This window comes from Macaca thibetana, chromosome 4 (assembly GCF_024542745.1).
Source record: "Macaca thibetana thibetana isolate TM-01 chromosome 4, ASM2454274v1, whole genome shotgun sequence".
Lineage (NCBI taxonomy): Eukaryota > Metazoa > Chordata > Mammalia > Primates > Cercopithecidae > Macaca > Macaca thibetana.
In genome coordinates, this window is record NC_065581.1 from 24,592,192 (window position 1) to 24,604,762 (window position 12,571).

The window sequence follows — 12,571 nt, forward strand, 5'->3', positions numbered from 1 at the left end:
TCTACTAAAAAATACAAAAATTAGCCAGGCATGGTGTTGCACACCTGTAGTCCCAGCTACCTGGAAGGCTGAGGCAGAAGAATCGCTTGAACCTGGGAGGCGGAGGTTGCAGTGAGCCGAGATCGTGCCACTGCACTCCAGCCTGGGTGACAGAGCAAGATTCTGTCTCAAAAAAAAAAAAAAAAAAAAAAAAAAAAAAAAAAACCACTTAAAAATGACTTCTAGACCTTTTTAAACATTTTTCATGGTTGAGATTATAATGTATAGTCAATTCAATCCAGCATTCCTAACTTATTCTAACATAAGCACTGGAATTTAAAAAAGGAAACCTCCTTTAAAAAATTCTTAATGTACTCCCAGCTTTTTTTTTTTTTTTTTTTTTTTTTTTACTTTATTTGACCTATACTCAGCTTCCTCTGATCAACATGCTCATCACATTTTCAAGTCCTGACCAGTTTCCAAACAAGCAGCCTCCGAGCTCTCCAACTACCCTCTCCTCACCACACAGTTCTCATTGTCTGTCTCCCAGACCTCCTGCCATTAACACTCAGCTTTCCACCTGCTTTTGAAATCGCTCCACTGCCGTGACCCTCATTCTTTTTTCACCTGAGCTTTTTCATGGAACATTTTATGATGCTTAAGTTCTCTCCTTCATATCTCTCTCATCCTATCCAACTGTTCATGATGCCACATGGAGTTTCTAGCAGCCAAAGCACCTGTTCAGTCTTGAAGAAACCTACTAGGGTGGATTTTCAAAGCCCCTGGGTATATGCGCTGGCTCCAGGGACTTCTATACCATCTCCCTTTGCTTTAAATATTGCTAGAGTCTCCGGGCGCGGTATCTCACACCTGTAATCCCAGCACTTTGGGAGGCCAAGGCGGGTGGATCATGAGGTCAGGAGATCTAGACCATCCTGGCTAACATGGTGAAACCCCATCTCTACTAAAAATACAAAAATATTAGCTGGGCGTGGTGGCAGGCAGAACTATTTGTTCTTTTTAACAGCCTGGCCATGGAGGCATAGCAAAGGAATGAGATGTTCTGCTTCCTAGAAATCTCTGAGAGACAGTCATCTTTCCCGCCACCACCTGAGATAGGTGCCCTTAGGAGGAACCTCCTTAAGCTCACACAGCCTGAATGAGTGCCTGGCTCCTGAAATTCAGCCCCTCCTGCGCTCTGCCCCACTCAGCCCATCCCACCCCCAAGCACATCCTGAACACACCCACCTCTTTTCCAGAGCTGTTGCTGGATTGTTCCTGGAGCTGAGAAGCCTTTTCTTTCTCCAACAGTTCTCCTGAAGATGGGGTAGTCAGCAAGGGAAGCAACACACTTCTCTCAGGGAGTTTTGGGGCAGGGGTTGAAGCTGACTCATTCAGGTAATGGAGCTCAGGGTCCTGCTGTGTCTCTGCTGGCACCTCAGGGCTGTCTCCAACAGAGGAGTTGAAGCCCCCCTCGCTGCCTGGCAGTAGGCCCCAGTCCATGTACTCGGCACTCCCTCTGGGCTCCTGCTTGCCATTGGGTTGCAAGAGGTCCTTCTCCAGCTCCCGGTAGTCATCTGAGTACTCAGACATCTCCCCTAGTCCCCAATCTTTGCCTAGAAAGGGTAAGTCCTTTCTGATATCCTCAGGTGAGTCCCCCCAGATCCCCGAGGGGGAGCCCCTGTTCAGCATCATGTCCCCATAGTCCAGCAGCTGTGCAGGCCTCTGAACAGGCCTGAGCACAAAAGTGAGATAAGACCTGATGGGGCCCATCTTCTTGGGCTCACAGTTCTCTTTGTGGGGGCAGCTCACCAGGTAGCAGTGGCCCTCGAACCACCAGGCCAGGTCACAGCTGGACAGGTCACAGCAAGCGGCTGTGCAGTCTACGACAGGGAAGGTGTGAGACACCCGCATGATTCTGGTGGTTTCCAAGTTAGGTGAAATGACTGCATTGGAATACGTCCTCCCCTCGCTGCACTGCTTACAGGCACAACCTGTAAACAAAGTAGTTTCTAATGAAGGAGAAAGGCATATACAGGGAAGCACCTCCAGCTTAAGAAACTAGGAAAAGGGAGTCTTCTCAATCCCTGGCCAGTCTGGCAAGCAAATAAACAATCGGCATTTTCCACAGAAAGATCACAGCAATCCATCAAACCATCCATCCATACATTCATTCTCCTACCTTCCCACCCACTCATTCATCTTCCATCCACTCATCCTTCCATTCATCCACCCATCCATCTTTCCTCCTATCTTTCCGCCTTTCTACCCATCTGTCTATCCATCCTTTCACCCACATATCCATCCATCTACCCTTCTACTTTTCCATCCATCTATCCATGCATCCATCCTCCCATCCATCCATCCATCTTTCCATTCTTCTACCTTTCCACTCACCCATCCATCACTCCATCCCTCCACCCGTCCACCCACTCATCCATCCAGATTCTTCCACCTATCCATGCACCCTTCCATCCATTTGTTCTTTTTTCATATAGTTTCACTCCACTTACTTAACAGAAATAGTCTTCTACATTATATTTATATTATTTATAATATTTTGCTCCTGATATAAAATTCAGTTATACATGTTTACTTTACAAAATAGCATCATGTCTTTGTTTTATTGTTAATTGATTTTAAGTCTTGCAGGCTATCTTGATGCTGGATAAATGGACAGGGAAGCAAACTGTCACAAGGAGGCAAGGAGACCTTTGTAAGGCAGGAGCCTTCAACTCAAAGCTTAGGGCAGCTTTCAGTGTGGCTGGAGGTGGTGGATTCCTTGGCACACCTCTGGGGTGCGCCGTTCCTTTGTTCTGCAAAAGATCACCTGAATGGGGGCTGTTTCGATATACATACGTTAAAAGCAAAGATCTTAATGCCAAATAAAGTTTGAGAAGGCAAGGCTCCCAACAACTAAATCATTCTTCATTTGGTCCAAGTTGCCAGAATTACTTCAGAATCTATTAGACACACTCTAGAAAGCTCTTCAAGAACGATCAGACTGGAGACCAGGGAACCTGTCGCCCATGTTTGTGTGCTCTATAAATCCTAGCCCAATCTGTGGGTATACTAGTTACTTGATGATTGTTAACAAATTAATAAAATCACTGTTGAGCCTTTACAAAGGTAAAAAAGATAGAGAAGGCTGAGTGTGAAGGCTGAGTGTGATGGTTCACACCTGTAATCCCAGCACTTTGTGAGGCCAATGTGGGAGGATTGCTTAAGCCCAGGAGGTTGAGGTTGTAGTGAGCCATGATGGCACCACTGCACTCCAGCCCGGGTGACAGAGCAAGACCCTATCTCAAAAAAAAAAAGCACATAGAAGCATGTGCACCTTCTTGAATCTCCACCTGGTTCAGTCCTCTTGCCTCCACCATGTCCATCAAGGTGGCCCATAAGTCCTACAAGGTGTCTACTTCTGGCCCCTGGGCCTTCAGCAGCCACTCCTACACAAGCTGGTCTGGTGCCAGCATCAGCTCCTTGAGCTTCTCTTGAGTAGGCAGCAGCAGCAGCTTCCAAGGTGGCTTGGGCACCAGTATGGGTCCAGGTGGAGGCTATGGTGGGACGAGTGGTATGGAGGGCATCACAGCCATCACAGTCAACTAGAGCCTGCTGAGCCCCCTTAAGCTGGAGGTGGACGCCAACATCCAGGCCATGTGCACCCAGGAGAAGGAGCAGATCAAGACCATCAACAAGTTTGCCTCCTTTACAACAAGGTATGGTTCCTGGAGCAACAGAACAAGGTGCTGGAGACCAACTGGAGCCTCCTGTAGCAGCAGAAGACAGTTCAGATGAATGTGGACCACATGTTTGACTGCTACATCAACCTTCAGCAGCAGCTGGACATGCTGGGCCAGGAAAAGCTGAAGCTGGAGGCCGAGTTTGGCAACACCCCAGGGCTAGTGAGGGATTTCAAGAACACGTACAAGGACAAGATCAATAATTTTAGAGAAGGCTGGGCACAGTGGCTCACATCTGTAATCCGAACAATTTGGGAGGCTGAGGTGGGTGAATCACCTGAGGACAGGAGTTTGAGACCAGCCTGACCAACATGGTGAAATCCTGTCTCTACTAAAAATACAAAAATTAGCTGGGCATAGTGGCAGATGCCTGTAATTCCAGCTACTCGGGAAGCTGAGGCAGGAGAATTGCTTGAACCCAGGAGGCAGAGGTTGCAGTGAGATCTTGCCATAGCACTCCAGCCTGGGTGAGAGTGAGACTCCATCTCAAAAAAAAATAAATAAATCAACAAATAAATTTTAGCGACAGAGAATGAATTTGTCCTCATCAAGAAGCATGTGGATAAAGCTTACATGAACAAGGTAGAGCTGGAGGAGTCTCGCCTGGAAGGGCAGAACAACGAGATCAACCTCCTCAGGCAGCTGTATGAAGAAGAGATCCGGGAGCTGCAGTCCCAGATCTCGGACACATCTGTGGTGCTGTCCATGGACAACAGCTGCTCTCTGGACATGGACAGCAGTACTGCTGAGGTCAAGGCCCAGTATAAGGATATCACCAACCGCAGCCAGGCCGGGGCTGAGAGCCTGCACCAGGTCAAGTATGAGGAGCTGCAGGCTCTGGCTGGGAAGCACAGGGATGACCTGCATTATACAAAGACGGAGATCTCTGAGATGAATCAGAACATCGGCTGGCTCCAGACTGAGACTGAGGGCCTCAGAGGGTTTCTCTAGAGGCCACCATTGTGGATGCCGAGCAGCATGGGGAGCTGGCCATTAAGGATGCCAATGCCAAGCTGTCCGAGTTGGAGGCCACCCTGCAGTGGGCCATGCAGGACACGGCGCAGCAGCTGCATGAATACGAGGAGCTGATGATCATCAAGCCAGCCCTGGACATCAAGATTGTCACCTACAGGAAGGTGCTGGAGGGCGAGGAGAGCCGGCTGGAGTCTGGGATGCAGAACGTGAGTATCCATATGAAGACCACCAGTGGCTACTCAGGTGAGCTGAGCTCGGCCTATGGGGGCCTCACAAACCCTGGTCTCAGCTACAGCCTGGGCTCCAGCTTTGGCTCTGGTGGGTGCTCCAGCTCCTTCAGTGGCACTAACTCCTTCGGGGCCATGGTTGTGAAGAAGATCGAGATTCATGATAGGAAGCTGGTGTCTGAATCCTCTGATGTTCTGTCCAAGTGAATGGCCACAGCAGCCCCTCCCAGCCTACCCCTTCCTGTGACTGCCCCAGAACTTGTTAGGGAGGCCGCTGTGCAGGGGAGCATAGGGAACAGGAGACCCACCTGAGGCTCAGCCCTCACCCTCAGCCCACCCGCGGGGGAGTTCACTGCCTGAGGTATCCCCTATCCCCCTTGCCCATGCCTCCAGCTACAAAACAATTCAATGGTTTTTTTTCCAAAATAAACCCTCAGCTAGTTCTGCCAACTGCCCAAAAAAAAAAAAAAAAAAAAAAAAAGGAAGATGAGGAAATTGCAAATAACATTTATTGGGATGCAATAACTCAGGAATTCATATTTTGAATTAGGGGAGAACGCCTCATAAGAAAAGGGCAAAAAGGAATGAAAAAGTAGAGATTTGCAAGGAAAAAAATATGGGTCTCTAAACATTAATGACATCATCTAAAACATTAATGAAGATATTTTCTAGAATATATTAAAGATGAAATAAGGGGACATTTTGTCTCATACACTCAGCAGCAATGAGTTTGGTAAGATGGGTGGATGGAGGGGAGTAAGTGATCTACAAGTCATGACAGGGCTTTTCCAATGGCCATCCTTTCTGGAGTGGCCCTCACATCATATCAAATGGTGCTGCCCAAAATTTGGGTGCTTCTGAATCATCTCCAGGTGCTGCTGAAAACCCAGATCCCCGAGCCACACCCCTAGGAGTTCTGATTCAGTAGGCCTGGAGAGTGGCATGAGAAATTGCATTTTAACAAGGGTCTTGCCAAGGTTATCTTCATTATGGCTTTGTTACATTTTGATAAACTGTACAAAACACTTTTTCTAGCCATATCACCACCCTCAATCCTTGGTATACTCAAATGGGCTTAGCCAGCCCAGCCTAGTCATGGGTCTTCTTAAATGATGCTCACCAATGATTTTTTGCCATGGGTGTATCCACCAAAAGCAAACTGAGTATAATGAAAATAAAGATTTCTGATCAAAGAAAGTCTGGCCTTTCCAGCCAGATCTAGTATGCAATTCTTTTCAGTATACAAACATAAAGTTTTCCTAGTATATGTGAAATGTGATTTTATTTTCCCCATGGAATAGTCATGATAATAATAAACTTAAATTCCTGTTTACAGAAAACCATTCATGCATGAGGTCTGCCTTTCATGCTTTTACCTGTAAAATAATTCTATTGAAAAGCAAACCAACAGCACCTTCACCTCAGGTTGATCTGAGTTGCTTACACTAGACAAGAAACTCAAGCCCAACAAGGGTATCTCCAAGGTAGTAGTTCCCTACCTGCAACTGTCACCAGCAGCAGCAATGAAGAGAGCACACCTGTGGGGGGCGCCATTCTGCACCACACTGGGTGATGGCAGGCTTCTGAGGCGGCCCTGCAGAGCGTTTGGTGCAAGCTTCCTTTGATGTTTTTTAGGAGCCAGATTTGGCCTCAAGAACTTCAAAGGAAAAACATAAAAGAGGAAGGAAGAAAAGAATAGGTAAATGTAGAAACATCCCAAATTATTTCTATCATTTATTCATGTCAGTGGGAAGCCTGTCCTGGTCACATCACAGAGCCACATCCCAGGCAAACATCCACCTAAAGCATTTGTTCAAATAGCCAATATAGTTCCTGAGAAGAGCCAAAGAATTTCAGGCTTACTCTCCTTACAAGCTGTGGAAATAAACGAGGACCAACAAAATGAGAAAAGCAAAGGCTATTTATTCAGAGCTTGCTATAGAAAGGCAGTCAGCCACCATCACTTGTCTTTGGCAGAGACTCAGAGACAGGCAGAGGAGTGGGAAAACTTTATAGTGGAAAAAGGGAAAGTCTCAGGTGTGCTCTAATTGGAGGCTGTTGGAAGGGGACGCTGCAGGCGGCTCACTAGAAGTGGGGCATCCTACGTGATTGGTTAGGAGGCATGTTTGGCGTTCTCTGACTGGTCCAAAGTTGGAAGAAGGGATAAAAATTAAGGAAGCCATTAGTTATTATCAAGTCCTGGTCATTCGGGGCTGACTGTTACAGAAGTTGCTGTTTAGCTTTCAGGATTGTTTTTAGAGACAGCAACCTGGCTTCCTACAAGTCTGACTTATAGCAGGCTGGCTTCCTAGGCTGCTTATTGTAGATAAGGGACTGGTTTCCCAGGCTGTGGATTGTCGGTCAAAGTTCTATTTTATATTTGTTCTGGCCATTGTCTGCTTTTATATGCAGGCTCTCAAAGCTAAAACTATGAAATAATGATGGAATAAATCATACTACTGTATTTCATATATATATGTGTGTATATATATATATTTGAGACGGGGTCTTGCACTGTCATCCAGGCTAGAGTGCAGTGGCACAATCTTGGCTCACTGCAATCTCTGCCTCCTGGGTTCAAGTGATTCTTGTGCCTCAGCCTCCAAGTAGGTGGGACTACAGGCACAAACTACCACACCTGGCTAATTTTTGTATTTTTAGTAGAGATGGGGTTTTGCCATGTTGGCCAGGCTGGTCTCGAACTCCTGGCCTCAAGTGATCTGCCCATCTCAGCCTCTCAACTATTACAGGCGTGAGCCATTGTGCCCAGCCTATATTTCATAAATTCTAACACATAAATATTTTCACATTTTACCATTTCTGATATCAGGATGTCCTACAATTGCAGATGGCCACATGCCAGGCAGGAAGTGGATGGTATTGTTTATGCATGCACATCAGCTGTGCAGAACTGGAGTCAGAGGCTTGGAAGAACATCCCAAAGACAACATGAGGCACTCTCTTAAGAAATGCTGCATCCCAGCCGGGCGCGGTGGCTCACACCTGTAATCCCAGCACTTTGGGAGGCCAAGGCAGGTGGGTCACGAGGTCAGGAGATCAAGACCATCCTGGCTAACACGGTGAAACCCTGTCTCTACTAAAAATACAAAAAATTAGCCAAGCATGGTGGCAGGCGCCTGTAGTCCCAGCTACTCTGGAGGCGGAGGCAGGAGAATGGCGTGAACCCAGGAGGCGGAGCTTGCAGTGAGCCAAGATTGTACCACTGCACTCCAGCCTGGGCGACAGAGTGAGACACTGTCTCAAAAAAAAAAAAAAAAAAAAAAGAAATGCTGCATCCCCCAAAGCTGCATTCCCCAAAGCTCATGATGGCGCACAGGCAATATGTGGAAAAGCCACAGGTATCAATAACTGCACTGACAAGTTATTGGGCAGGAAGAAAATTTAAGAATACCTTAATGTGTCAGTTATATGTTCCTTTTAACATATGCACAAGAATGATTTATGATAAAAATCTGCCTAAATAAGCACCCCCCTCCATTTCTTTCAATTTGTTTAAACATTCTAAGTGAGAAGAAAGTGATAAATCTTGGCTTAATTGACAGCATTCTTTTCCTTAGTGGTATTTAAAATAATCATGCATCTTATTAAATACAATCATTAGCATCTTACATTTAATTGAATTTGGTTAATATAAGCACTTCATTTTTGCCTGGTACTTTCTCAGTGTGATCTTCACAACAACCCAGACATATTGTTATCTCTGCATTAGATGATACAATTGAGGTTCAAAAAAGTGAACTGGTTTGCCCAAGGTAGAAGAACCAGTACAAGGCAGTCTGGACTTGGAGCTGCACTCCAAGTGCTTATTATTTCAAATACATAACACAGACTCCCAGGAGGAAACACACAAGCTAATGTTCAAAAAATCTACATAAGGTTTCCTAATGTGGTGTCAGAATCCTGCTGTGAGTTGCAAGATGGTATGCTGTGATAAACTAGATTTTAGTTCCAATTCACACCAGTCTTCCCACCCACCCCTTCATTCCTCCTCCCTCCACGCAGAGGATGTGTGGATAAAAACTTATAGAAGGATAAGACTCTTCCTCACCCATTTCCAGAAGCACTGCAGTACTTTTAGAAATTTATAAGTGTCATAGGGATAAAAAAGAGAGGGAAACACCCCTACAGATGTCTCCAGTCAAGTTATTTAAGAACTCTGTGGCAGCCTAGTGGGGGCAGGAAATAACCGGAAACGACAAGGAGCCTGCAAACAAAATCAAACACATAACATTCTCTTAAGATGGTGTCTGGAAGTTCTAGGCCTTGTTTTTGAGTTTAACCGAGGAACAATTCAAATCACAAGAGTGCCGCCCGTTGAACTGCACATAGGGGCCTGCCATCGACCACACAGAGCACAGGTGCTGCCTAGCCTAACACCATCACTGGCCATGCCCTGGGTAGGTGAAAAGGGCCTTTAAGGTCCAGAGTTGGGCTGAGTTAGACCAAGCGACACGAAGGAACCAGAGCAAAGGTGAGCTAAGGTAAGGTCAGGAGGTGGGTGTAACACCTCTGTGTCAGTACAATGGACCCGAGGCCATCAGAACACCTGCTTTGATAAGGTAAAATGGAGAAAGAAAACAGTAAGCATTTCATAACATTCATGCCTAAAACCCTAGAGGAAGAATACCTGGTTCTGCAAAGTTTGCCACCAATAACTCCCTTTGCTTCCAGTGAGGAAAGTATGTTAGAGATGGGAGGTGGAAGGGAAGACTGGCCACCTTCCATCTGCAGCCATCGACTACTCCCTAACTAAAGGGCAAGAGAAGAGCAACTGGCCTCCCAGAAATGACATTTATTCAGCTGCCCAAGGTGCTGGGGCCCAGAATAGCAACACCGCTATCAGCCAGAGATCATTAGTCAAGAATCCCATGGATAAAGATTGGGCCTCCACCGTACCATATGGTTCCTTCAGGCAAATTAAGAAAAGGTAGCTCTAAGAGAAGATACTGCTCTGAAGGAACACAGTTTGGCAAATGGACTGTAAACCAAATTCCCAATCCCATGCCCCTTTGATGAATGCCTTTGGTTGTGCAAGGTACAACTTTCACAACCATATCGTACCTGGAAAGCAATTCATTGTCATTATCTCAGTGCAAACTTTACAGGTGCTCAGCATAAAAAGCGTTTCCTCTTCTCAATACCATATTTAAGGTTCTTTTTGGGGGGTACATTAATGTAAGAAGACAATGCGTCTCCATTTCCTCAACATTAAAAGACATATGGACTAGGTGTTATCAAAATTCCTTCAGTTCTAATAGCTTATAAGTGTTGCTTTTTTGTTTTTGTTTTTGTTTGTTATTTTGGGACAGAGTTTTGCTCTTGTCACCCAGGTTGGAGTGCAATGGTATGATCTTGGCTCACAGCAACCTCTTCCTCCCGGGATCTTGGCTCACAGCAACCTCTTCCTCCCGGGTTCAAGTGATTCTCCTGCTTCAGTCTCCTGAGTAGCTAGGATTACAGGTGCCAACCACCATGGCCAGCTAATTTTTGTATTTTTAGTAGAGAAGGGGTTTCACCACGTTGGCCAGGCTGGTGTCAAACTCCTGACCTCAGGTGATTCACCCACCTTGGCCTCCCAAAGTGCTGGGATTACAGGCATGAGCCACTGCACCTGGCCAAGTGTTGCTTTTTAAATACATAGTTAGTTAGTACTTTATGGGTTAAATAATGCTTCACATATATTATCTTATCTGATCTACTTGTAGGAACTGTTAGGAGTTAGGAGCTCTCATTCCCATTTTACAGGAAAGGACGCTGAGTTTCAGAGTCAGTCTTTAGACTCAAGACCTCAAGCTTTCACTGTGGCACCCCCACCCTCTTTGATGGTTCTGTGAAGTTCGTCCATTCCACTCTAGATTACTTAAGACTTTCCTTACTTATTATTCAGTCTCCGAATGACCCAGTTCTCTTGACGGACTCATGCTCTCTCCTGCTGCTTGCCTTCTGCCCACCTCACTGTAGTTTTCTGTCTTCATTAAAAGGGAAGAAAACATTTAAAGAATTTACATAGAAAGCCTGTCAAGCTCTTTAACAATTTTGATCAAAGGTAAAGTTGAGTCGAGTGACAAAATAGAACTTTTAAAATAAGGCTTCACAAGTTCAAAATGTTATAAATAGTACAAGCCCATATATCCTTCCATAAACTCTGCATGGGTCAATTGTATACATGTAAAGATCTGAAAGGAAACATCCTCCCATGGTGAAAACCGGTGACAATAATAAATGCTTTTTTCCTTTTCCTTTTTTGCTTCTTTTCTGATCCGTATTTTCTATTTTTTCTAAACTGAACACATCTTACCTTTGTATTAATAAAATACACTTGTAGTTTTCATTTTTATAGAAGACAGATATTTTAATATGGTCATTCTGACACAGGTTTTTAAACAAAATTACCGAGAGATGTTGGAATGGATGTTTCTTTTTTATTTTTTATTTTTTATTTTTTATTTTTTGAGACAGAGTCTCACTCTGTTGCCTAGGCTGGAGTGCAGTGGTGCAATCTCAGCTCACGCAACATCCACCTCCCAGGTTCAAACGATTCTCCTACCTCAGCCTCCCAAGTAGCTGGGACTGCAGGTGCGTACCACCATACCCGGCTCATTTTTGTATTTTTAGTAGAGACGGGGTTTCGCCATGTTGGCCAGGCTGGCCTCGAACTCTTGACCTCAAGTGATCTGCCCACCTCGGTCTCCCAAAGTGTTGGGATTATAGGTGTGAGCCACTGCACCTGGCCGGAATGGATATTTCTGACTCCTGATATTTCTGGCCATATCCTGTTCCTCAATCTCATTCCTTCTCTAGGCTTCCGGTCACGCATGACCCCTAGGCCATCTGAGAAGCCTCATCCCAGCTGAATTCTTTCCCTTCTTTGGGTGATAGTGATGACATCACTGATTCAGAGATGGGGTAAGGCTCAGGACTGGTGTCAGAGAATGAATGAGATGTGGGAATGGGGTGAGCCCAGAGATGGGGCCAGAAATGAGCAAAGTACAGAAAGGTATTCAACAAGTACTGATGGAGCACTTTCTGTGCCAGGACACGGACAACGGAGGGATGAAGGTCAAAGATGCAAAGAATGAGGCTCAAGGATAAGATGAAGGTGACTGTGGCAAAGACTGCCTGTTCAGTGAACATTCTCCATTTATTCCTTAGTAATAAAACACATAATTATCTGGGGCCCCAGAATACCCAACTAACAGACCCCTCACCTTTTGCAGCTTAGTGTGGTCATGTGATTATACACTGGTCAAAGAGACAGAAAAGGAACTATTGAATAAAACTTCTGAGGAAAGCTCTTTTTGTCCTCCTCATCTTTTCTTCTTCCTGCTGCCTAGAACAGAATACAAGGTCTGCTGCCACAGCAGCCATCTAGGACTACACGGAGGCCTTGAGAAAGCAAGCCAGTGCTGGGAAGATGGAAGGAGCTGGGTCCTTGAAGACGCGGGACTGCCTACCAGCCCTGGACAGCCAACCTTTGATTTCTTGAGGAAAAAATAAACTTTTCTCTCATTTAAACCACTGCTTATCTTGAACATCTGTTTCTAAGAAGCCAGGCCGGGTGCAGTGGCTCATGCCTGTAATCCCAACACTTTGGGAGGCTGAGGCGGGTGGATCACCTGAGGTCAG

General features: G+C 45.6%; 2 protein-coding genes and 1 pseudogene across 3 annotated transcripts in view; 2 read left to right on the forward strand and 1 right to left on the reverse strand.

Moving 5' to 3' along the window:
• ACOT13 (acyl-CoA thioesterase 13) overlaps positions 1 to 12,571 on the forward strand; it is an 812,642-nt gene that overhangs the window by 701,013 nt on the left and 99,058 nt on the right. The window lies entirely within an intron of this gene.
• The window catches only part of KIAA0319 (KIAA0319 ortholog), a 105,041-nt gene that overhangs the window by 50,211 nt on the left and 42,259 nt on the right, over positions 1 to 12,571 (reverse strand). The window contains exons 2-3 of the mRNA XM_050788254.1: positions 6,424 to 6,581; positions 1,228 to 1,973 (exon numbers count right to left, since the gene is read on the reverse strand). Coding sequence (XP_050644211.1) covers positions 1,228 to 1,973; positions 6,424 to 6,478 — 801 coding nt within the window. The 5' untranslated portion in view covers positions 6,479 to 6,581. The remainder of the gene's footprint in view (positions 1 to 1,227; positions 1,974 to 6,423; positions 6,582 to 12,571) is intronic.
• LOC126953002 (keratin, type II cytoskeletal 8-like) lies at positions 2,553 to 5,337 on the forward strand (annotated as a pseudogene).